This window comes from Salmo salar, chromosome 07 (genome assembly GCF_965601325.2).
Source record: "Salmo salar chromosome 07, fSalSal1, whole genome shotgun sequence".
Lineage (NCBI taxonomy): Eukaryota > Metazoa > Chordata > Actinopteri > Salmoniformes > Salmonidae > Salmo > Salmo salar.
Window position 1 is genome coordinate 39,188,478 of NC_138297.1, and position 27,428 is coordinate 39,215,905.

At 41.9% G+C, this 27,428-nt stretch overlaps 1 protein-coding gene across 5 annotated transcripts in view; it reads right to left on the reverse strand.

Annotated features, from left to right (window-relative positions):
* Window positions 1–17,328: 17,328 nt before the first annotated feature.
* LOC106609108 (chemokine-like protein TAFA-5) overlaps window positions 17,329–27,428 on the reverse strand; it is a 159,607-nt gene continuing 149,507 nt past the window's right edge. For 2 of the 5 annotated variants that reach the window (XR_006770633.2, XR_001329645.3), the window contains 2 exons: window positions 26,002–26,100; window positions 17,721–20,632 (listed from right to left, as the gene is read on the reverse strand). Coding sequence is in view for 2 of the 5 variants with exons in the window: in XM_045721889.2 (XP_045577845.1) it covers window positions 26,092–26,100 (9 nt within the window). In the remaining 3 variants the exon portion in view is untranslated. The other 3 variants (XR_014392911.1, XM_082977598.1, XM_045721889.2) reach the window with 2 other exon arrangements.

Below are 27,428 nucleotides of genomic sequence, written 5' to 3' on the forward strand. Positions count from 1 at the left end.
TATGCCTTTGGATTAGTGATCTGAACGTGCGAACAAAACGGTATTTGGACATAAATATGGAGTTTATCGAACAAAACAAACATTTCTTGTGGCAGTGGGAGTCCTGGGAGGGCATTCCGACGAAGATCAGCAAAGGTAAGTGAAGATTTATAAGACTATTTCTGAGTTTTGTTGACTCCAGAACTTGGCGGGTAACTGTATAGCTTGCTTTGATGGCGCCAATGTAAAATGGGATTTTTGAACATAAATATGAACTTTATCGAACAAAACATACATGAATTGTGTAACATTGAGTCCTGGGAGTGTCATCTGATGAAGATCATCAAAGGTTAGTGATTCATTTTAGCTGTATTTCTGGTGTTTGTGACACCTCTCCTTTCTTGGAAAATGGCTGTGTGGTTTTTCTTGTTTAGGCGCTGTCCTAACATATTCTAATGTTATGCTTTCGCCGTAAAGCCTTTTTGAAATCGGACAATGTGGTTGGATTAACGAGAAGTGTATCTTTAAAATGGGATATAATAGTTGTATGTTGGAGAAATTTGAATTATGAGATTTTTGTTGTTTTGAATTTGCTGCCCTGCTATTTCACTGGCTGTTGGCAGTGTGTCCGCGGGTGGGACGCTAGCGTCCCACATGTCCCAGAGAGGTTAACAGTCTGATGGCGTCGAGATAGAAGATGTTTTTCAGTCTCTCGGTCCCAGCTTTGATGCACTTGTACTGACCTCACCTTCTGGATGGTATCGGGGTGAACAGGCCGTGGCTCGGGTGATCTTTTTGGCCTTCCTGTGACATTGGGTGCAATAGGTGTCCTGGAGGGCAGGCAGTGTGCCCCCGGTGATGTGTTGTGCAGACTATACTACCCTCTGTAGAGCCCTGAGGTTGCGGGCAGTGCAGTTGCTGTAGCAGGTGGTGATACAGCCTGACTGGATGCTCTCAATTGTGCCTGATTCAGACATATGTCTTTCCTACGCACTACTCAGTAGTTGTTATCAGTGGTGGTCATTGCCGTTGAAGAGGATGGAGGATGGGTTTTTTTCATGAGCATGGCCTTATTTCTATTACAGCATATTGGAGGACTCTCATTCTTATTCAATTCACCCAGTTAAATGCAACAGGCTACTAAATGATACTCACATTTACCCTATACCCATCATGAGGTTGCTACAACCTAGCCTATGAATGAAAGTTTACAACGTAGGTGCACATAGATCGAGAGACAAATTTGAGGTGACAGACAGTGACATTCAATACCGCCATGCACACTTTTGCCTGCATCTAGCTGATATAGGGTATTCAGGTATGTTTATCCCTGTTTTGTTCCGTTTGCTTACGTTTAAGAAATGTTTTTCAACAGAATCGGAAGAATAAATATACCCCTGATCACGCGAAAACAGAGTTCACTTTCATAACAGCCACATTGTATTCATTCTCTTCCCTTTGCTTGTGGACTTCAATGCACATCAAATCAGCTGGGGGGCAGTATTCAGTGTCTTGTTAAAAGTTCATTTATGGAATTTCTTTCCTCCTTAATGTGTTTGAGCCAATCAGTTGTGTTGTGACAAGGTAGGAGTGGTATACAGAAGATAGCCCTATTTGGTAAAAGACCAAGTCCATAGTATGGCAAGAACAGCTCAAATAAGCAAAAAGAAACGACAGTGCATCATTACTTTAAGACAGGAATGTCATTCAATGCGGAAAATTTCTGAAGTTTCTTCAAGTGCAGTCGCAAAAACCATCAAGCGCTATGATGAAACTGGCTCTCATGAGGACCACCACAGGAAAGGAAGACCCAGAGTTACCTCTGCTGCAGAGCATAAGTTCCTTAAAGTTACCAGCCTCAGAAATTGCAGCCCAAATAAATGCTTCACAGAGTTCAAGTAACAGACACATCGTAACATCCACTGTTCACAGGAGACTGCGTGAATCAGGCCTTCATGGTTGAATTGCTGCAAAGAAACCACTACGAAAGGACACCAATAAGAGGAAGATACTTGATTGGGCCAAGAAACACGAGCAATGGACATTAGACCGGTGGAAATCTGTCCTTTGGTCTGATGAGTCCAAATTTGAGATTTTTGGTTCCAACAACCGTGTCTTTGTGAGACGCAGAGTAGGTGAACGGAGGATCTTCGCATGTGTGGTTCCCACCGTGAAGCATGGAGGAGGAGGTGTGATGGTGTGAGGCTGATCCAACTTTGATGTAATGTCCTTAAAACAAGTCGAAATGAGGCTCAGTAGTGTGTGTGGCCTCCACGTGCCTGTATGACCTCCCTACAACGCCTGGGCATGCTCCTGATGAGGTGCCGGATGGTCTCCTGAGGGATCTCCTCCCAGACCTGGACTAAAGCATCCGCCAACTCCTAGAGAGTCTGTGGTGCAACGTGGCATTGGTGGATGGAGCGAGACATGATGTCCCAGATGTGCTCAATTGGATTCAGGTCTGGGGAATGGGCGGGCCAGTCCATAGCATCAATGCCTTTCTCTTGCAGGCACTGCTGACACACTCCAGCCACATGAGGTCTAGCATTGTCTTGCATTAGGAGGAACCCAGGGCCAACCGCACCAGCATATGGTCTCACAAGGGGTCTGAGGATCTCATCTCGGTACCTAATGGCAGTCAGGCTACCTCTGGCGAGCACATGGAGGGCTGTGCGGCCCCCCAAAGAAATGCCACCCCACACCATGACTGACCCACCGCCAAACCGGTCATGCTGGAGGATGTTGCAGTCAGCAGAACGTTCTCCACGACGTCTCCAGACTCTGTCACGTCTGTCACATGTGCTCAGTGTGAACCTGCTTTCATCTGTGAAGAGCACAGGGCGCCAGTGGCGAATATGCCAATCTTGGTGTTCTCTGGCAAATGCCAAACATCCTGCACGGTGTTGGGCTGTAAGCACAACCCCCACCTGTGGACATCGGGCCCTCATACCACCCTCATGGAGTCTGTTTTTGACCGTTTGAGCAGACACATGCACATTTGTGGCCTGCTGGAGTCATTTTGCAGGGCTCTGGCAGTGCTTCTCCTGCTCCTCCTTGCACAAAGGCGGAGGTAGCGGTCCTGCTGCTGGGTTGTTGCCCTCCTACGGCCTCCTCCACGTCTCCTGATGTACTGGCCTGTCTCCTGGTAGCGCCTCCATGCTCTGGACACTACGCTGACAGACACAGCAAACCTTCTTGCCACAGCTCGCATTGATGTGCCATCCTGGATGAGCTGCACTACCTGAGCCACTTGTGTGGGTTGTAGACTCCGTCTCATGCTACCACTAGAGTGAAAGCACCGCCAGCATTCAAAAGTGACCAAAACATCAGCCAGGAAGCATAGGAACTGAGAAGTGGTCTGTGGTCCCCACCTGCAGAACCACTCCTTTATTGGGGGTGTCTTGCTAATTGCCTATAATTTCCACCTGTTGTCTATTCCATTTGCACAACAGCATGTGAAATTTATTGTCAAACAGTGTTGCTTCCTAAGTGGACAGTTTGATTTCACAGAAGTGTGATTGACTTGGAGCTACATTGTGTTGTTTAAGTGTTCCCTTTATTTTTTTGAGCAGTGTATTTAGTGTGGCATTCTGGACAATGGGACAAAAGGTGGACTTGGGCTTGAAAGGTGTTTTTGAGGGCACAGAAACTGCCTGATCTGAAACACTAGTGTCTGTAGTTGGAGAGATGTTTTTCTTGTACCAAGCCTTTAGATGTAGATTCCTGTAGAAACGAAATAGGTCCATCTTTGCATTGAATTCATTAGTTGAGTATGTGGGGGCAAAGGACAATCCTTTAGACAAGACCCTTACACAATCATCAGAAAGGGGTTCTCCAGAAATGTTGATCCCAGCCTTGTTCTGGTCCTGGTCCATGTGGTTGGATAGTCTTGATTTCTTCCTACTTCTAAGTGTTGGCCTCTTCCGCATCCTCTCCCTCTTTTGTTAGGGAACCTGCGTGGCTCCTCTTCCTATTCTAAAAAATCTTGGGAGGAGCCTGCCTCTGACTGTCTGGGGTGACCCTCATCGTCACTGCTCATCAAGTTGAAAGAAACAGATCTATGCTCCTTCCTCTGTGGATGTGATTCAGAATTCTTGCAGGTTGGTTTTCTCCAGGCAAAAACGTGCCATCTCTGTAGTCTACTTCATCTCTTCCTAATTTTCTTAGCTTGTCTTGCTTCAATGTCAGAGTGAATGTGTCTATTTTCTCTTTCAAAATCTCATCAAATTGTGCTTTGTTAGAATTGTCACTGTGTTCTGTGATTTTCCTTTTTTACTTCTTCAATTTCGGTTTGGACTTCTTGTCTCTCCTTTTTAGCTTCTTATATTAGAAGCAGCATTAGGTCAAAATAACACTTGTTGAGAATAGCCTCCCATGTATCACTAAATTCAGTTTTACCTTGTGCTAGATTAACTGGAAACTTCATAATACAGAATCCTCTGGGGATCAGGCATTTCCTCCAATAGTCAGACAAGGTGATAGAATTGAGGTCAAGTTGGTGTCTTTCTCCATAAGGTGTTGCAAGTCTCTGTAAGCCTTGTTCAAGTCTGTTCCAGTATTCTCTGTGGCTGTCATCTCATCTAGCAATGAGGTAGTGGTAATAATCCTTTAACATTCTTCATGGGAATAGGAAAATTGTGTAGCCTCCAGGCTGTGTAAGGGCTATTTGACCAAGAAGGAGAGTGATAGAGTGCTGAATCAGATGGCCTAAATGGGGTGTGGGCATGGTTGACTTGAGGGGGAATTGATTGGTTGGGGTGGGGAAGTGGCTGGTGGTGCTGTGGTCTCGATGTTGGTCCTCTCGGCGTGGGTCCTCTATATGTATGTCAGGGAGAGTTCTTGCTGGTCTGGGTGGGTTGTCTATTTATCTGTTGCTCCTTGGTGAAGTGTCGTTTAGGGTCCGGACGAAGGTAGGCACTGCTGCCTTTTATAGATGGACCTGGTCGTAAAGGCTGTTCAAGTCCAGGGTGGAGTGGTGGGCCAGGTAAACATTTGGTTTTGAGGCACAGTCACAGGAAATACTTGCATGTACCTGCTGTATGGTAGCAGGGTGGAAGTCTTTTCATGGTAGTGTTAGAGGTTGAATTTATTCTTCAATAACACAGACCCCAAAGCAAATCAACGGGAGTAAAATACATTTATTCAAAGAGAACAAATTATGCGGGGAGGTAGATGTTCGTGATTCTCTCCTGTGATTCTCTCCACAGAAAAAAGGGACAGGATGAAGTTTTATAACCCAGCCTAGCCTGTGGTTGACCAATTACAATACCTTGCAATAAAACTGGGCCAATGGCCAAAGTATCCTCTTTTAGATTCAATGTATAAACAATTTGGACCAATGAGAACTTGCCATGTAGCTATGAGTCTGGACTGAAATTCATCCCATGTCTCTGACCCATTGATAATACAGAAAAACGACTATTTCCATTGATCGTTAGTACTCTATTGACCTCTCGTCCTCTGCATTGTGTATTTATCTTACACTCCCCCCTAGATCATTTAAAAAATAAATATACTTATGTCTTTTTAGAAAACATGAAAAAAACATGAACAAATAGACAGTATAAAAAACAGCAGTAAGCATAAAATCATTCACACTAAACACATTGCATTTCTATAAAACACAAAGGGCATATTTTACTTGCTGTTACAATAAGAAATAGATTTCAAACAAAGTTATAGAAAATAAGTATTAACAGGTGTAATGATGATGTCCCTACCACAAAAAATACAAGACAATAATATTCAATCGTCCTACTGGCAAGGTAATCATTCACCAAGTCCTTTAAAAGTGCCCAGCTCTTCTACACTGGTATCAGTCCCACATAGATAACTATTAGAAATTATGTTCTGACAGTCTGCCGGTAGTGAGGAATTCTTCTTCTGTTCCACTGGTTGATAAGGACTTTTCTAATGAACACTTCCCCGGTGATCTTGTATCATTTCAAGTACAGGCCTTGGGGGGATATTGCTTCAGCTTCAGACGGTAGATTCCTATAACCTGTAACGAAGGAAACAAAAAAGTAAAAATAACATGTCCTGGTTTCAAGAGAAATTGACATTTCACCTAGATATCCCTAATATTATGACTGCGGTGTACAACATCAGATTCTGATCATCTTACTATGCTTCTTTACCATTACCCACTGTCCTGGTACTATGTCATGTCCCCCCTTGGGGGTTATTCTCCATACCTCTTTTACGTGTCTGTCTATGATTTCTCCATGTGCATTCATTTTCAAAATTGCAACTTGTCCAGGTAACTGGAGAGCATTCAGTATTCACCTCTGGTCCATTCTTCACAGGAACTCCCAGTGATGTCATGAATCCTCTGTTTTTCCATATTTTTCCAAAATCATGGGTAAAGCCGAAAGCATACCTTGAGTCTGTGTCGATATTAGCTGTTTTTTCTTCAGCCTGTTTACACGCTTCGGTCAAAGCCACCAATTCCGCCACCTGCGCTGATGTTCCTGCAGGTAACGTGGCTGTCACTATCACATTGTCCATTGTAGTAACTGCCCAGCCTGCCTTCCTCACACCCCCCCCCCTCCACAATGCTTGTCTGTGTATAAGATAAACTCAGGGTTTTCCAACAGATGACTCTTAATAAACCCATCAGAGAGCTGATCCAAAACCAACTTACAACAGTCATGTTCAAGTAATGTGGTATCTGGAGGAAGCATCAGAGCATCTGGATTACATGGTGTGCCATGTTGTATGATGATGTTAGGAGCCTCCACTACTTTAGTAGCAGCCATAGATTTATTTCGTATAGGATATTGTTTTGTGCAAGGTGGGGCAACACCTGTCAAGCACACTGGTACCATATTCAAAGTTTCACACTCATTTTTCATTGTAGTCCAAATAGGATTGTTCTGAACTGTAGATCCCTGCAGTTGTCTAATTTGACATGTCACCTTCCCTTCATAAATGTTCAATGTAGAGTCAAGTTGCATGATAACAGCCTAAAGCAGGTTGTTCAAATGAGCCTATCCACACCCCTGTATCACTTTTCATTGGACCAATACAAATTGATAATGGTTTGGTTTGTTTCATATCTGTCTTCCCCCCCTCCCCTTTCCTCAGTGATTCTCTCCTGTGATTCTCTCCACAGAACAAAGGAACAGGATTAAGTTTTATAACCCAGCCCTAGCCTGTGGTTGACCAATTACAATTCCTTGCAATAAATCCTATTTCAGATTCAATGAATAAACAATTTGGACCAATGAGAACTTGCCATGTAGCTATGAGTGCACCAGACTGAAATTCCTCCCATGTCTCTGACCCATTGATATTACAGAAAAAACACTATTTCCATTGATAGTTAGTACTCTATTGACCTCTCGTCCTCTGCATTGTTTATTTATCTTCAAAATATTCTTACAGTATCTAGGTGGAGATAACCACTTGTGCGTTGGGGAAAGTAGAAGAAGCTTTTTCAATCACTCCCTTGAGTTTATTTTCTTGTGTATATTTCCCGTTTGAGTCCTTAAGGAGAACAATCTGTGTCTTGTGTATGTCCTCAGTGGGTGTGGGGCTGTTAGGGTGGCTGACAGGGAGGGTGCTCAGAGAGGGTGGGATCCCCTGAGCTTGGGGTTCTTCATTTGTCTGTTCTGCTGTGATGTTGACGCTATGGTCAGGGTCTGGGATGGACTGTTCTGCAGTGGTGTTAAGACTTTTGTCGGGAGATGAGCTTGGCTGTCTTGCTGGCTTCTCTGCGGGGGTGGCCACCTCTCTAATGAGTTGTTCTCTGTCACACGCCATCCACCTCACCCTCTCCTCCAGCAATTTGATCCTCTGTTGTTCTCCTGCTCCTGCTCTTTCTCCTGTTGATGTTGTCTCACCACAGTCCAGAGTGCAGATATGTCTCTCTCCACCTCCAGCTCTACGGTCTGGTTGAGGGGGTGTTGTTGAGCTGGATGATTTTTTTGTGCTGACTGGAGTATGTTCACCTCCTGTTCCAGCTCCACCAACTGCCTTACCTCCAGCTGGGTGAATTTATCCTTAATTTCAATGAGGGAATAGTACTCTGTACTGGGAGGTTGACTTTCCGCTTGGGTTTGCTCATCTGTGGGGTTGTTTAATGAAGAGGTCTGGTCTGACGCTCGGGCGGGGGTATCTTTCTCTAGAGAGCTTATCCTGCTGAGCTATATCTTTGATAATGTGAAAGTCCAGCTGAAACAGTTTGTGGTTTCCCCTGTACCATTACTGTTCCAGATTTGTACATGTTCACATTTGCTGACTCTTCCTCATTGTCTAATATCCTGAGTTTTCACCCATCGGGAACACCCCTCCTCTTAACAGAGGGGTAGTGTGTTAATATAGCACTGTGCCATGCCAGGGGATGGTCTGTGTGGAAGATTAAGTTGTTTAGGTTCCTATTTTTATAACAAATATTTTCCATAAGGAGCTTCAATTTGTACTCTTTCCTTGTTTTATCATTTTTTTACATACAGAGGGTACTGTATTTAATTACCTCTGAATAGTGGGATGCGGCTTCAAAGACCTCTGCATGTGATTCTCCTGCCATTGTTGGGCTCAAGGGCTTTGAAACTTTTCACTTCAAACGTCAGTGCAAATTGAAGCTTGGGAATAATGATCCTTGGTAGTAGTAAGTCTTCCAGATAATATCTGTCCAAAATCAGGTTGTAGGTTGGAAGTTTTGATTTGGAGTGAAGGTTATGTTGTGGAGGGTAGCATCCTGTATATGTACCTGCCAAAAAAATCCAAGTTCGTCTAACTCTAAATCTATTTTTTTTAAACATGCTGAAAAATGTGGGAGCGTATCTGCTCATGACCTCTCTGTCTTTTTCTCTTGCTCATTTCTCTCTCTCATCTCGCTTATGAAAAAACCCTGCGGATAATTTATTCAAGGCTCAGCATTTAGCAGTCTTAATCCTGGGCTGATGCTCTTAGATGCGCCATAATTGTACAAAACTGTAAAAGTGGGATTTCAGGCACGCAGATAATCACCGACTGTTAGTTAATGCCTGAGAAGGGAGGGATGGATATTGGCAGTATTGGAGGGATGGAGTGAATGGATAAAAAAAAGGGTAAAAAAAGAAACGCCAAAGCCTTGACATGCAAGATTCAGCTGTCAACTCGCTCAGTGAGCCGGGACAGAATTATCGCTTGACCGGTGCAGGGGGATACGGTAACACACACCGCTCATGCTCAATTCTGTCCTCCCTCCTTCCCACCTCACAAAAATATTCCACCCCAGCAGTCCTGGCCTAATGGAAGCTGACAGGGTGTAAATTCGTTTTTAAAAGAGTTGCCTGGCGGATGGTCATTTTTCTCATTTAGTGGTAAAATGAGCTGACCGAGCCCCCAGCTGTCTGTCTTCCTTCCTGTGTATTAACAGGACGAGAGGCTCAATTCAACACATCAGGCCTTGATTACCATCTTGACGAGGATGCTCCTCTCTCTATTTCCTTACCTCGCTGTGTCTCTTATTTTTTCTCTCCCTCCCTCTCTTTGTCTCTGTTTCCCTCCCTATTTGAGGATGCAGAGAGTGAAGCAGAGAGAAAGAGAGAGCAAGTGAGAAGAAAACCTAGGGAGGGAGGATTTTGTCAAGGCTTAAAAGTATTGTGTTGCAGGTCTGTTTAGCAACAAATAAAAGCAGCAACAGCGTGTAGCTACCGTAGCGATGAGCTCTGCTTCGATGTGCTCTGCCTGTCTCTCTAACCTGGCTCTCTCTCCCTCTCTTTTTCCTCTCTCTTGCCTGTCTCTCGCCAGGCTCCAGCTCGGCTGGCTGTGTGTCAGAAGCTCTCTCCCTCCTCAATAAACAGAGCCTATTGGAACAGCCAAACCAGCCTTAATCGACCGGCCTTATCCATATTGCATGTGTTTATACAAAATACCTGATTAAGGGCTTGATAAGGATTATACATAACAAAAGGATGTACAATAGGCTTTGGGGTTGATATTAATTTTACCAAGTGATGCCAGGTGTTTGTTTGTGTTTCTTTATAATTGCTTTGGTAACTGCAAGCTTGTGATTTATTGTTGTCCAATCTGTCCCTGTTTTTGCTGGGTTGAAGAGATGGCCTTAGTTATCATGAACATGTACAATTATTTCATACAGCTCATGGCTCCATATACTCCATTTGTTCTGGTTCACAACTACATTTGACCTTCCAATAAAGTCTCCTAGCCAATGTTATTTACCTTCAATCAAGATGACCTTTTACTCCTTCGAGTAATGAGCATTTCTGAGAACACACACATTTACAATACCGAAGTGCAGTAACAAAGATTCAAAGTCAGCTCCATGTCCACGTGCACCAGATGTTTCCTGGGTTCCTGTGAGCTGCATGTATAATGAGAGAAATAGAGAGATTAGTCATTAATGCAGACTTTTAGTGGTGTTTAATGGAGCCTGAAAGCCCAGCTGACACCGGCATGTCTTCTTCTTCCTTGGGTTGGAGAGGAGAGCCAGAGAGCCTTGATCAAGAGTCAAGAGGATAGCACTGGCCTGGAGCAACTAGCACAGATGTGGAGGGATACTGTACAAGACCAGGCAAAGGGTACAATGATAAGAGGTGTTTGTTTAGACAGAGACTAGGTTTTAAACCGAAATTAACAGTTTAGTTGAACAGCTCTATTGCAAAATGTTTAGATTTGTTACAAATTCCAATCTGGTTAAGGAAAACAGACATTCCGATTCACAGTCCAACTCTCAGCTATCTTTGCAAAGATCGAAATGTACAAGGTAGTCAATAGAATTTCATCATACAACACAAATGATTCCACAACTGTTTAGCACAGCTCTCCTCCTACAGTACATCCCTGGGGTATCAGTCAGGAGCTGAGGTTATGTTTAGTCTCTCACTGTCCTAACCTTGACAGATCATTGGACCCAGTGCTCAGAAAACACCCAACATTTTTATGGATAGAAAATATTGTGCAAGCCATATTGCTTATTGATCCCCTTTCGAAAAGCACTGGTTGCACTTCATTCGATTTATATTGTAAACAAAGACTTATAATATCATATGAGAATTAGCACTTAAATGTTATCCATCACAGCAATTCATATTTTGTGCAATTGGTGCAGTATTGGTGTTGCAGCGGACTGCAGAGATTTATGTGAAGGGAGAAGGAGTCTTCTGTGAGTTTAGTGTTGATTATTAAAGCAGAGGCAGGCTGTCTGCTCTGTCTCTCTCCTCTGTAGATGCAGCTTAATGACAGAAACACAACACTGTGCCTCAGGACGGTAACTGGTAAGTCGAAGGCATACCATCACCGTCAACACTCACACCGTCAACACTCACACATGCAAGGAAACACATACACATGTACAGTGCAATCGGAAAGTATTCAGACCCCTTGGCTCTTTCCACATTTTGTTATTCTAAACTGTATTAAATCGTTTTTTTCCCTCATCAATCTACACACAATACCCCATAATGACATTGCAAAAACAGTTGTAATTTTTTGGGGCCCAATTATTTTTAACAAATATCACATTTTCATAAGTTATCAGACCATTTACTCAGCACTTTGTTGAAGCACCGTTGGCAGCGATTACAGCATCGAGTCTTCTTGGGTATGACGCTACAAGCTTGGCAAATGTGTATTTGGGGAGTTTCTTCCATTCTCTGTAGATCCTCTCAAGCTCTTTCAGGTTGGATGGAGAGTGTTGCTGCACAACTATTTTCAGGTCTCTCCAGAGATGTTTGATCGGGTTCAAGTCCGGGCTCTGGCTGGGCCACTCAAGGACATTCAGAGACTTGTCGCGAAGCCACTCCTGCATTGTCTTGGCTGTGTGCTTAGGGTCGTTGTCCTGTTGAAAGGTGAACCTTCGCCCCAGTCTGAGGTCCTGAGCGCTCTGGAGACGGTTTTTATCAAGGATCTGTCTGTACTTTGCTCCGTTCATCTTTGCCTCGATCCTGACTAGTCTCCCAGTCCCTGTGGCAGAAAAACAACTCCACAGCATGATGCTGCCACAACCATGCTTCACCGTAGGGATGGTGACAGGTTTCCCCCAGCCGTGACGAGTTCAATCTTGGTTTCTTCAAACCAGAGATTCTTGTTTTTCATGGTCTGAGAGTCTTTGGGTGCCTTTTGGCAAACTCCAAGTGGGCTGTCATGTGCCTTTTACTGAGTAGTGGCTTCTATCTGGCCACTCTACCATAAAGGCCTGATTGGTGGAGTGCTGCAGAGATGGTTGTCCTTCTGGAAGGTTCTCCCATCTCCACAGAGGAACTCTAGAGCTCTGTCAGAGTGACCATCAGGTTCTTGGTCACCTCCTTGACTAAGGCCCTTCTCCCCCGATTGCTCAGTTTGGCCGGGCAGCCAGCTCTAGAAAGAGTCTTGGTGATTCCAAACATCTTCCATGTAAGAATGATGGAGGCCATCATGTTCTTGGGGACCTTCAATGCTGCAGAAATGTTTTGGTACCCTTTCCCAGATCTGTGCCTCGACACAATCCTGTCTCGGAGCTCTACAGACAATTCCTTCGACCTCATGGCTTGGTTTTTGCTCTGACATTCACCGTCAACTGTGGGACCTTATATAGACAGGTGTGTGCCTTTCCAAATCATGTCCAATCAATTGAATTTACCACAAGTGGACTCCAATCAAGTTGTAGAAACATCTCAAGGATGATCGATGGAACTGAGCACAATTTTGAATCTCATAGCAAAGGGGCTGAATACTTACGTAAATACGTTTTTTTTAATAAGTTTCCGCTTTGTCATTATGGGGTATTGTGTGTAGATTGCTGAGGATTTGTATTTATTTAATCAATTTTAGAATAAGGCTGTAATGTAACAAAATGTGGAAAAAGTCAAGGGGTCTGTATACTTTCTGAAGGCACTGTACAAATACGAACGGATCAACCACACAGGATTGGGAAATGCAGATATGATACACATATCACTATAGAGCTATAGTGCCTTGCAAAAGTATTAATCCCTCTTGGAGTTTTTCATATTTTGTTGCATTACAACCTGTAATTAAATATATTTGGATTTCATGTAATGGACATACACAAAATAGTCCAAATTGGTTAAGTGGTGCCTGCATATGTATTCACCCCCTTTGCTGTGAAACCAATTACTTTCAGAAGTCACATAATTAGTTACAAAAATATATACAGTTGAGGTTTACATACACCTTAGGTAAATACATTTAACTTCACTAAGGTAGGGGGCAGCATTTGTAATTTTGGATGAAAAGCATGCCCAAATTAAACTGCCTGCTACTCAGGCCCAGAAGCTAGGAAATGAATATTATTGGCAGATTCGGATAGAGAACACTCTAAAGTTTCGAAAAATGTTACAATAATGTCTGTGAGTATAACAGAACTGATATGGCAGGTGAAAACATGAGGAAAATCCATCCAGGAAGTACTATTATTTTGAAAGGCTGTTTTTCCATTGAAAGCCTGTCCACCATACAAAGACTTACGACCCAGTTGATGGTCTCTATGGCTTCTTCTACATGTGGCCAGTCTTTAGGCATTGTTTCAGGCTTTTACTATGAAAAATGAGGGAGATACAGCACTTTCAATGAGTGGACAGTGGAAATTTCCAGACATGAGTCCAGCTCGTGATTGGGAGCGCACCTTTCTTGTTTCTCCTTTTCTATTGACGAAGCTTTTGTCCGGTTGAAATATTATTGATTATTTATGACAAAAACAACCTGAGGATTGATTTTAAACATCGTTTGACATGTTTCTACGAACTGTTATTGTACTTTGACTTTTCGTCTGGATGTTGAGAGCATGCTTTGTGCCTTTGGATTACTGAACTAAACGTGCGAACAAAACTGAGATTTTTGGACATAAAGAGGGACATTATTGAAGAGTGAGTGCCATCAGATGAAGATCAAAGGTAAGTGATTAATTTAATCGCTATTTCTGACTTTTGTGAGTCCTCTCCTTGGCTGGAAAATGTCTGTATGGTGTTTAGTGGCTAGGCGCTGTCCTAACATAATCGCATGGTGTGCTTTCGCCGTAAAGCCTTTTTGAATTCTGACACAGCGGCTGGATTAACAAGACGTTTATCTTTAATCCTATGTATAACACTTGTATCTTTCATCAATGTTTATGATGAGTATTTCTGTAATTTGATTTGGCTCTGCAATTTCACTGGATGTTATTTGAGACAATGCATTACTGAACATAACGCGCCACTTTAAACTGAGGTTTTTGGACATAAAGAGGGTCTTTGTTGAACAAAACAAACATTTATTGTGTAACATGGAGTCCTGGGAGTGCCACCAGATGAAGATCAAAGGTTAGTGATTCATTTAATGCTATTTCTGACTTTTGTGAGTCCTTGGCTGAAAAATGTCTGTATGGTTTCTTGTGGCTAGGCGTTGTCCTAACATAATCGCATGGTGTGCTTTCGCCGTAAAGCCTTTTTGAAATCGGACACTGTGGTTGGATTAACAAGAAGTTTAATCTTTAAAATGGTGTATAATACTTGTATGTTTGAGGAATTTTAATTATGGGATTTCTGTTGTTTGAATTTGGCGCCCTGCAATTTCACTGGCTGCTGTCGAGGTGGGACGCTAGCGTCCCAATGATACCAGAGAGGTTAAACTCAGTTTTTCACAATTCCTGACATTTAATCCTACTAAACATCCCTGTCTTAGGTCAGTTAGGATCACCACTTTATTTTAAGAATGTGAAATGTCAGAATAATAGTAGAGAGAATGATTGATTTCAGCTTTTATTTCTTTCATCACATTCCCAGTGGGTCAGAAGTTTACATACACTCAATTAATATTTGGTAGCATTGCCATTAAATTGTTTATCTTGGGTCACACGTTTCGGGTAGCCTTCCACAAGCTTCCCACAATAAGTTGGGTTAATTTTGTCCCATTCTTCCTGACAGAGCTGGTGTAACTGAGACAGGTTTGTTGGCGTCTTTGTTCACACATGCTTTTTCAGTTCTGCCCACAAATGTTCTATAGGTTTGAGGTCAGGGCTTTGTGATGGCCACTCCAATACCTTGACGTTGTTGTCCTTAAGTAATTTTGCCACAACTTTGAAAGTATGCTAGGGGTCATTGTCCATTTGTAAGACCCATTTGCGATCAAACTTGAACTTCCTGACTGATGTCTTGAGATGTTGCTTCAATCAATCCACATAATTTTCCTCCCTCATGATGCCATCTATTTTGTGAAGTGCACCAGTCCCTCCTGCAGCAAACCACCCCCACAACATGCTGCTGCCACCCCCGTGCTTCACGGTTGAGATGGTGTTCTTCGGCTTGCAAGACTCCCCCTTTCTCCTCCAAACATAACGATGGTCATTATGGCCAAACAGTTCTATATTTGTTTCATCAGACCAGAGGACATTTCTCCAAAAAGAACGATCTTTGTCGCCATGTGCAGTTGCAAACCGTAGGCGGTTTTTGAGCAATGGCTTCTTCCTTGCTGAGCAGCCATTCAGGTTATGTCGATATAGGACTCGTTTTACTGTGGATATAGATACTTTTGTACCCGTTTCCTCCAGCATCTTCACAAGGTCCTTTGCTGTTGTTCTGGGATTGATTTGCAACTTTCGCACCAAAGTATGTTCATCTCTAGGAGACAGTACGCTTATCCTTCCTGAGCGGTATGACGGCTGCGTGGTCCCATGGTGTTTATACTTGCGTACTATTGTTTCTACAGATGAATGTGGTACCTTCAGGCGTTTGGAAATTGCTTCCAAGGATGAACCAGACTTGTGGAGGTCTACAATTTTTTTTCTCAGGTCTTGGCGGATTTCTTTTGATATTCCCATGATGTCAAGTAAAGAGGCACGGAGTTTGAAGGTAAGCCTTGAAATGCATCCACAGGTACACCTCCAATTGACTCAAATGATGTCAATTAGCCGATCATAATCTTCTAAAGCCATGACATAATTTTCTGGAGTTTTCCAAGCTGTTTAAAGGCACAGTCAACTTAGTGTATGCAAACTTCTGACCCACTGGAATTGTGATACAGTGAGTTATAAGTGAAATAATCTGTCTGTAAATAATTGTTGGAAAAGTTTGCCAAAACTTGCCAAAACTATAGTTTGTTAACAAGAAATTTGTGGTGGTTGAAAAACGAGTTTTAATGACTCCAACATAAGTGTATGTAAACTTCCGACTTCAACAATATATATTTTTATTTCACCTTTATTTAAAATAAAGTCCACCTGTGTGCAATCTAAGTGTCACATGATCTCAGTATATATACACCTGTTCTGAAAGGCCCCAGAGTCTGCAACACCACTAAGCAAGGGGCACCACCAAGCAAGCGGCACCATGAAGACCAAGGAGCTCTCCAAACTGGTCAGGGACAAAGTTGTGGAGAAGAACAGATCAGGGTTGGGTTATAAAAAAATAATCCAAAATTTTGAACATCCCACGGAGCACCATTAAATCTATTATACATTTTTTTTAAGAATATGGCACCACAACAAACCTGCCAAGAGAGGGCTGCCCACCAAAACTCACAGACCAGGCAAGGAGGGCATTAATCAGAGAGGCAACAAAGAGAGCAAAAATAACCCTGAAGGAGCTGCAAAGCTTCACAGCGGAGATTGGCATATCTGTCCATAGGACCAGTTTAAGCCGTACACTCCACACTGCTGGGCTTTACGGAAGAGTGGCCAGAAAAAAAGCCATTGCTTAAAGAAAAAAATAAGCAAACATTTGGTGTTTGCCAAAAGGCATCTGGGAGACTCACCAAATATAATGGAAGAAGGTACTCTGGTCAGATAAGAACATAAAACGTTGCTTTTTGGCCATCAAGGAAAACGCTATGTCTGGCGCAAACCCAACACCTCTCATCACTCCGAGAACACCATGGGGATGTTTTTCCATCGGCAGGGACTGGGAAACTGGTCAGAATTGAAGGAATGATGGATGGAGCTAAATACAGGGAAATGCTTGAGGGAAACCTGTTTCAGTCTTCCAGAGATTTGAGACTGGGACGGAGGTTCACCTTCCAGCAGGACAATGACCCTAAGCATACTGCTAAAGCAACACTTGAGTGGTTTAAGGGGAAACATTTAAATGTCTTGGAACGGCCTGGTCAAAGCCCAGACCTCAATCCAATTGAGAATCTGTGGTATGACTTACAGCAGAACCCATCCAACTTGAAGGAGCTGGAGCAGTTTTGCCTTGAAGAATGGGCAAAATCCTAGTGGCTAGATGTGCCAAGCTTATAGAAACATACCCCAAGATACGTGCAGCTGTAATTGCTGCCAAAGGTGGCTCTACAAAGTGTTGACTTTGGGAGGGTGAATAGTTATGCAAGCTCAAGTTCTGTTTTTTGTCTTATTTCTCGTTTGTTTCACAATAAAAAACATTTTGCATCTTCAAAGTGGTAAGCATGTTGTGTAAATCAAATGATACAAACCCCTCCAAAAATCCATTTTAATTCCAGGTTGTAAGGCAACAAAATAGGAAAAATTCCAAGGGGGTGTGAATATTTTCACATGCTACTGTATAGGAAATAGAGAAAGAGTTTTACACACACACACACACACACACACACACACACACACACACACACACACACACACACACACACACACTACAATTCTCCAAGTTGTATGTCACCCACTTTGCCTCTTTCTCCATGGCAAAGTCATTATCGCAAGCTCTCTTTTGTACCTACATGTACCATATAGCTCGAGTAGAAACTCCTCATTGTACTTTGCTCTAATCAAATTAATACTGTTATGAGGCACAACTCCTCCGAACATCACACCGAACCTCAAGGATACGGGAAAGATTATTGAAATTCAATCAGATGTAATTAAATATTTATAACCGTCTTGACAATTGCAGGATACACGGGGACATCACACATCACACACAAATTAAAAACACACAGATCCTTTCAGGAAAGTCACTTCTCATTAGTTTCTTTAGAAAACTTCTTTGTCAACAACAGCTGTATTAATCTCCAGCTGGAGTTGGTGGAACAGGCTGATCCAGGCAGTCAGGATTAGGAAGGAACATCAGTCAGCCAGCCAGCTAGTCAGACTGGTCCCAGTCAGTCAGTTAATGAAAGTCAGTCAGTTGGACTGAACAGCAGAGAACCAAGTGTGGATAAGAGAAGTTCAGCATCTGGATCTGAACAGATGTGAATCCGGACAAGTTGGGGGTTAATCTGGAAGGTGTAGGCCTTCACTCAGAGCCCAACACAAGACCTTTGAAGCCTCTGTGAAGGCTTGGATTTGTGTCTTTCATGGAATCAGAGCACCTTGGACAGCACCATCTAATGTAGTGGGTGTTTGGTTATGTGGTGCTGACCAGGGTACTGATATCTCTTTTGATGTGTTTTCACTTGCATTAGATCCATAGCCCTTTGCAGGGTAACCCTTTGTAAGATCTTCAACATCATAATCTTGTAGGTCATTAAATATTGACCAGGTGTACTATTCTGCATATGTACTGTATATTCTTGTATAACTATGGAATCCCTTCCACCATAATACATACAGCCAGCAGCATACACACAGTCAGTCAACTTCTACTATTTCGGTCCTAACTGTCACTGAGCAAATGCCTTTATCAAATCTGCATCAATACATTCATATTCATATGTTATTGTAATCAAATCCCAGTGAGACTGTCTATAAATAATTTGATTTGGTTTACTTATGTATATCAGGTGTTTACCTATTAGATATGTATGAGGAACTTACATGTGGACAATTAGACACTGTAAAGTAGATGGTCTAGAAGAAAATAAAAACAATTTCAGGCTGTAAGTTTTTGGCATATAGGAAAGAACAATTAAATAAACGTAATACAAAATAAGATATGATAAATCTTACTTGAATAAATTGGATGACTTTGAATATCAAAGCGTCTATATTAGCTAGTGATGGTTATTTCATGTATATATTCTTAAAATATTTAAGGATAAAAAAAAGTAGCTAAATTATTCTAAAACTTTTGCCTCCCTTCTTCACGTGTCATCATCATTTTCGTCACTCAGGACTGGAGCTCAGCATTGTGCGACAAACACAAGCAGAAAAATAAAGTTAGACATTATAGAGAAATGAGTCAGTATTCCACACCTTTTACAATGCAATACTGCCGTAATCAGCAGGTTCCTAAGGCTGCTCATTGACTAAAGTCACAAAATCTCTGTCTGTGATTAGCTCAATTCATGTTGTAATGTCATTTTTCATGTTTTTGATAGATAGTGACTCATGCCGGAATTCAATCAATTGCAGATAAAGGGAAACAGCATTGAGGGTTCAGTCAGATTGTATATGCTGTGTCAGTTGTTAACCATATTAAAACCATACACAGCAAGACTCTCACAGACATCTGTAAAATATTACCATTAAATATTTAAAACATATTCTGAGTGAACTCAAGTGCATTTCTTTCCTTTATCTGTGATTGATAGATTGGGAGATTAGAGGTATGAGGAGAGAAGCTAGAGAAGCATGAGAACAGAAAAAGAGCAGGACAAACCAGCATCAGAGAGCTTGTTTTTCACGTTCTATGGCTGCCATTTTGTGACCAGATTATTCATGTCGAATAAGGTTCTCTACAAAGGTACAACATATAAAACTGTTAAATATATACGTTTTAGGCCTTTCAAAATACATTTAATGACATTTTCCATTTCCCCGCCCACCAGCCGCAATGAGAAATGACAGTTTCAATATTCTCTTTTTTGCCTCAATGATGATCAGTAGTTTTACTCTTTTACCGTTTTACCAACCATGCTTATTGCAATGTGTCCCAATTTGTAGCTAATGAAAAATGCAAATCAGACTTTTTTTATACACAGATATGTTTACCTATATCTCCAGTTTCAAAATACAGTGGTGGGTTTAGTCAGAGAAAAAAATGTTTTTACAGGTAACTCCTTTGATTGTATACGTGTCCCACTAGACTATAGTCTATGTTCGAAATTACATAAAGCCCAACATCTACAGCTATGAGGGCAGTCATCGTGGTGTAGCGAGAAAAACAAGTATCCATTTCTCTTTCCCAATCTGGTCCATCTAGTCTTACAATAAACTATTATTTTTTCCTCTTTGGTCTATAAAAATATGGAGAGTGCCAAAGTTGTACTACTCCAGCAGAAGTTCTATTCACAGCAGAGCACAAGGCGAGCAGTAGGATCTGGTCCAGTCTGGTCCATAGTCTGGATAGATCCAGTCCAACGTTTGGTCCAGTCCATAGTCTGGCGTTAGGTCAGACACATCAGAGAGCCTCGGGCCTGGTTCACAATAATCCTGTTCTTTGGGACACGTAACTCTGTCCCATTACAGTCTAACAGAAGCAGGTGAGGTTGAAGTAGTGGGAGTCCTCTGTCCACTGAAAATTAGCAGACATTAGCTGAACTGTACAGTAGTTGATCCAAAATGGCTCCATAGTTACCACTCTCTCCCTCTCTGGACAAGGCGCTGCCGGACACCTGACCTCTGTGGCACTAGAGGATTCTGCTCATTTACAAAGCAGATGGACAGTAATAGGAGCAAGCAGACAGGACATGTTGATCCAATGACAGACAGTGGGTTATCTACAGCGGATGGTCATTGGTTGGTCGGAGCCGCAGACGGGTAGAGCAAGGAGTCAGGGCACAGGAAACTTCTCCAGAGTCAAAGATGAGACTTCGCTCTCGACTTCCCCAAAGTTCCCTCAAACCCTCCAGTATTGGCCGTGGTTGACTGTGTTTAAGAGACCTGCGGATCAATGAGAACACAAGTTCTGTCAGAGTACAGGATAATCAATGCTAGCTAATGACAAAAAATCCTTAAAAAATGCTAAGTTGCTAACACTTCAAAACATGCTAAAGAAATCAATGCTTGTAGTAGAAGTTGCCAAGGCCATAACCACAGACAGATCTAGGATTAGATTTCCAAATGCCAAATCTCATGTTGACATTGAAGGGGGTGAAGAATACCTTGGACTAGTTGTTAGGGTCAACATCTACCTACTCCACAATGATTGTCCCTAGATGAACGTTGTACTTTCACTCCCATTATTCACCTAATAGATACTGTATGTGGAACTTCTTCAAATGTCTACAACTCTGATAGGAAGTTATGGAGAAATTAGACAGTCCCATACTAATCACTGTCAACAGCAGTTTGCTTTGGCATCCAAATATTGTGAATTCTGCTGGAGCATTAAACCCAATAACAAAACAAGTATTGCAGTGCAGAACTGTAAAACAACTAATCAGCCTCACAGAAGAAATCTGTAAAGAAAAAAAAGTGTAGTTCGTCGTCACACCATCTGGCCTATGTGTGGTCTCCAGCCAACTTGATAAAGGCATTGATGCCTTCCAAGATTGCTGGGGCAGCTTAATTTATAATAATGAACTCTTGACAATTACACAGAGTGCAAATTGCCAAGAAAGGGGGCAGGTGTTAGATTAAAACTGGGGAAATCTGGGGATAAAAACACCAGGAACAGAGCAATCAGCAACTAAATGAACCTGCATCATTTAACAGGATAATGTCACAGTGTAGTGTAGTCAGTGGCTGCAGGGGAGACGGTATGGAGGGAATGACCCAAGAGTATCCGGGCTAAGAAGAGGGGCATGTCTCCCACTAATACGACCAGTGCAGCACCAGCCAACCTGGCAATTAGCACCATTAGAGATTTTGAACTGCTGCAGCGTCATTATGGCAGTGACAGTCATGCTGCCCTCTAGTGGTAGAGATTACACTGACTGCATTACAGTAACACAGTGGATGGAATAGGCAGCAAAAGTGGTGGTATGACATGGAAATTAAGCATTCATTTGTTTTTTTGTTCATTTGTTTGTTAGTTCGATTGATCGCTCGTTAATTAATTAATCAATCCATCCACTCATTCAATACAGGCTAATGGAAAAAACATGGCAGCTAGAGGTCGACCGATTAATCTGCTTAATTAGGGCCGATTTCAAGTTTTCATAACAATCAGTAATCTGCATTTTGGATGCCGACTATGGCCGATTACATTGCAATTCACAAGGAGACTGCGAGTGCAGCATCAAAAGGACCTTGTGGCTGCAAGGAGCCAAGGTAAGTTGCTAGCTAGCATTTAACTTATCTTATAAAAAAACAATCAATCTTCACAATCACTAGTTAACTACACATGGTTTATGATATTACTAGGTTAACTAGCTTGTCCTGCGTTGCATATAATCAAAGCGGTGCCTGTTAATTTATCATTGAATCACAGCCTGCTTCAACTTCGCCAAACGGGTGATGATTTAACAAAAGCACATTCGTGAAAAAAGCACAATCGTTGCACAAATGTACCTAATCATAAACATCAATGCCTTTCATAAAATCAATACACAGAAGTATATATTTTTTAAATCTACATATTTAGTTAAAAGAAATGCATGTTAGCAGACAATATTAACGAGGGAAATTGTGTCACTTCTCTTGCGTTCAGTGCAAGCAGTGTCAGGGTATATGCAGCAGTTTGGGCCATCTGGCTCATTGCAAACTGTGTGAAGACCATTTCTTCCTAACAATTAATTTGCCAGAATTTTACATAATTATGACATAACATTTAGACTTAGGGTTGCCACCCATTCGATAAAATATGGAACAGTTCCGTATTTCACTGAAAGAATAAACGTTTTGTTTTCGAAATGATAGTTTCCGGATTTGACCATATTAATGGCCAATTGCTAATTTTTTTGTGTGTTTATTATAATTAAGTCTATGATTTGATATTTGATAGAGGAGTCTGACTGAGCGGTGGTAGGCAGCAGCAGACTCGTAAGCATTCATTCAAACAGCACTTTACTGAGTTTGCCAGCAGCACAGTGCTGTTTGTGACTTAGGGCCAATCAACTCCCGAGATTAGGCTGGCAATACTAAAGTGCCTAATAGAACATACAATAGTCAAAGGTATATGAAATACAAAAATGGGAAAGAGAGAAATAGTCGACGTGTCATAATTCCTATAATAACTACAACCTAAAGCTTCTTAACTGGGAATATTGAAGACTCATGTTAAAAGGAACCACCAGCTTTCATATGTTCTCATGTTCTGATCAAGGAATTTAAACGTTAGCTTTTCTACATGGCACATATTGCACTTTTACTTTCTTCTCCAACACTGTTTTTGCATTATTTAAACCAAATTGAAGGTTTTGTTATTTATTTGAGACTAAATTGATTTTATTTATGGATTATATTAAGTTAAAATAAGTGTTCATTGTTCAATCAGTATTGTTGTAATTGTTATCATTACAAAAAATAAAAAATAATAAAAAAAAGAATAAATACATACATTCGGCCAATTAATCGGTATCGGCTTTTTTTTTGGTCCTCCAATAACCGGTACTGGTGTTGAAAAATCACAATCGGTCGACCTCTAATGGCAGCCTAATACAGTAGTGGCAAGGTATCTCTGTGATATCTCAGGAGAATTTGAAAGCAAATGACTTTAAATAGACCGCAGGCAGTGAGTCTGTGTGTGTTAGCTCCCCTTTCTCTTCCACTACAATATCTCACACACTGGCTGTAGTAAAATATAATACTGTAAATCTTGCACACAAATCTGATCTCTATAAAAATGGAAACTGGCTATTAATGTGGCAATGTAATATGGGCAATTCTGACCTGTAAATAATATGTATAGGCACAGCATGATTATTTAATAGGTTTACACAGAAAATGTTACTTTTTAATCTTATCTTTAATCTTCAGGAACAGATTTCTGATGCTTAGGAGAATACTAAAAACAATCCTGTTGGCTAAAAAAATATATTCTGCTTTAGCTGCCCAACTTTCAGGGTGACCCAAAACAAGAGCATCAATGGAGATGTGCTATTGTCAATAAAGTGACGAGGTGTTGCATTTTCACGGCCCAAATGTTGTTAGGGGCCTCCCAAGTGGCGCAGCGGTCGAAGGCACTGCATTGCAGTGCTAGCGGCGTTACTACAGATCCTGGTTTGATACTGGGCTGTGTCGCAGCCAGCCGCGACCGGGAGATCCGTGAGGCAATGCACAATTGGCCCAGCGTCATCCGAGTTAGGGGAGGGTTTGGCCGGCCAGGATGTCCTTGTCCCATCGTGATCTAGCGACTCCTGTGGCGGGCCAGGCGCTTGCACGCTGACACGGTCTCCAGATGTACAGCGTTTTCTCCTACACATTGGTGCGGCTGGTCTTTGCCTCTCCTGAGTCCGTATGGGAGTTGCAGCGATGGGACAAGACTAACTACCAATTGGGGAGAAAAAGGGGGAAAAAAATGTTAAATAAATAAAAAAACATTAAAAAAATCCAATAAAATGAATAATTTGTTAGGACGTGACAGAACTTCTGGGAAATGTTGAATTCACGCTGTAAAACAACAAAATGTGGAATAAGTCAAGGGGTATGAATACTTTCTGAAGACACTGTAGTTAGTCTCCTCACACTGTTTCTAACCCTGACAGTCATTATGAATGCAGGTTACAGATGAATAACAATTCCATCTGTTGGATATCCTAACGTTGGCTGGATTCCAATAACAAATCACTTTGCAAGCCAGCATAATGTGACTTGAAGGTAGGATTGCAAAATTCTCGTAAATTTCCTCAGCTTTCCAGAAATCCCGGGTTGGAACATTCCTGGAAATGGGAGGGAATAAAAGGAAATCCTTCAACCATGAAATCCTTCAACCAAACTTACTTGCCAGGTCTGATTGTGGACTGTAAAGATATGAGTTTCAGGCCACCGTGTTAGGGTAAGGCTAGGCCTCAAAATAAGGCCTTATGCAATACACTACCATTCAAAAGTTTGGGGTCACTTAGAAATGTCCTTGTTTTTGAAAGAAAATGACATTTTTTGTCCATTAAAATAACATCAAATTGATCATAAATACAGTGAAGGCATTGTTAATGTTGTAAATAACTACTGTAGCTGGAAACGGCTATTTTTTTTAATGGAATATCTACATAGGTGTACAGAGGCCCATTATCAGCAACGATCACTCCAATGTTCCAATGGCACGTTGTGTAAGATAATCCAAGTTTATCATTTTAAAAGGCTAATTGATCATTAGAAAACCATTTTGCAATTATGTTAGCACAGCTGAAAACTGTTGTGCTGATTGAAGAAGCAGCACAACTGGCCTTCTTTAGACTAGTTGAGTATCTGGAGGATCAGAATTTGTGGGTTTGATTACAAGCTCAAAATGGCCAGAAACAAAGAACTTTCTTCTGAAACTCAGTCTATTCTTGTTCTGAGAAATTATGGCTATTCCATGCGAGAAATTGCCAAGGAACTGAAGATCTCATACAACGCTGTGTACTCCTCCCTTCACAGAACAGCACAAACTGGCTCTAACCAGAATAGAATGAGGAGTGGGATGCCCCGGTGCACAACTGAGCAAGAGGACAAGTACATCAGAGTGTCTAGTTTGAGAAACAGACCCCTCACAAGTCCTCAACTGGCAGCTTCATTACATAGTAGCTGCAAAACACCAGTCTCAACGTCAACAGTGAAGAGGCGACTCTGGGATGCTGGCCTTCTAGGCAGAGGTCCTCTGTCCAGTGTGTGTTTTTTTGCCCATCTTAATATTTTATTTTTATTGGCCAGTCTGCGATATGGCTTTTTCTATGCAACTCTGCCTAGAAGGACAGCATCCCGGAGTCGCCTCTTCACTGTTGACGTTTAGACAGGTGTTTTGCGGTTACTATGTAATGAAGCTGCTGTGTGTGCGCGCGTGTGGTGTATCGTTCAATCCTCTGTGTGGATACAAGGCTCTGTAATGGGTGTAATACTTTAAAAACAACATATAAGGCATGTCAATATATTGGTATAGAACTCAATGGCTCTGCCTAATGCTATACACATGGATTTTGTGTTGTTGCAAAACTGACTCTGGGGGCCTTTGAGCTCAAGGCGTGGAGTTTCTACACTTCCATAGAAATAGAATTGCAACACTAATATACAATATCATATTATTACCAGTGTATCTTAGTGCACACTTGTCAACATCATGCTGCAATAATATTACTCTGACAGAATCATAAAAACAACATCAGTTAGGTTAGATGTTTGTTTTCCCATTATGTTTTGATGCCGATTCCTGTGTTGATGGATTCCTTCTGTACCTTGCTTTGTGGATAATGCCCAGCATGGTTTAGAATTGGTTGTTCATGTTCATGGACCGGTGGTGGTGGATGGTGGGGACTCCAGTCACGTCATAGAGCCTGGAGGGAAATCAGAGGTTACCACAGTTGACCAATAGAATTAGAGCAATATGCACTACAGGTCAAACGCCTACTGTGCAACTACCATAAATAATAATACAGTAACACAAAAATCAATGTGAGATCTCTCTACAAGTTTTCCAAACCATAAAATACTTTTCAAAATGGAGGTGGTGATGTGTGTGTGAGAGAGAGTTTATGTGTCTCTTTCTAGCTAATGGTTTGAAGTGTGCATGGCAGTCTCAGACTAGGGAGGAAGGCTTGGCAGTGGTGGCTAATGGTTTGCAGCGGCTGAGTCTGTTTGCATGGCAGTCGGAGCATCTGTCCTCTCCGCGGTGATTCTGTTAAAGCCTCAACTGGATGTGTTCTGCACGGCATGCCAGCCATGTGTGTGTGTTCTGTCGTACCAGCTGGGCCCAAAGGGATCAATTACACAGCAAGGCAAGGCAGGCTGTATCGTATCAAATCCTGCACCACAACACCGGGAATCTCTCCAGTACCCACAGCCTACAGTACTATACAGCCTCTCTAATGAGTTAGCTAGGACTGGGACTATGGATAATCCAAATCCAAGGGATTTGTTACACACTCTGTTCAACACAGTCATACAGTACAAATACACTCCTAGAAAAAAAGAGAGCACTTTTCTAAGAAGGTAGTGTGTGCAAATATAAACCAAAAAAAATGTATTCCCATTCAAAATCATATTTTCCCTAACCTAACCCTAACTCTAAACCCAAAACGCTAACCATAAAACTAAACCTAAATCCTAAATCTGATCCTTAACCCTAACTCTAACCCTCATTGTAACCCTAAAAAATGATTTTCCCTTGTGAGGTCCGGCGAAATGTCAAATTTTTTCCTCGTTTTACTTTCCTTGTGAGGACCACACACACAAGAATAACACCAAAAGGTAACACTCCCAAACTCCATTAAGACCGTGGGATCAGGCCTCCCGAGAGGCATCACTACAGACCCGGATTCAATCCCCGGCTGTGTCGCAACTGGGAGAAAAAAAAGACTGTGAGGAAAGGGTGATCCCACAATCTCTTCAGCCCTAACACACGGACTCCTTCACTTCCTTGATTAGAAACTCCTCCACACCATGTCTGCTGCTATGAAACAGCCTTGATTACAGTGTGGTGCATAATCACAGGCTCTCTCTCAGTGGATGCCTCCGACACCACTCTCTATTCTGTAGTTAAATACCCCAATCAGGAGTGAGCTAATGGATTCACTGATTAAATTCATAATCTGCCACTTAAGAGGCTATCCCTCTATGTTTGGTATAATCAGTTTGTTTGTGTGTGTGTGTTTTAGTTTATTAG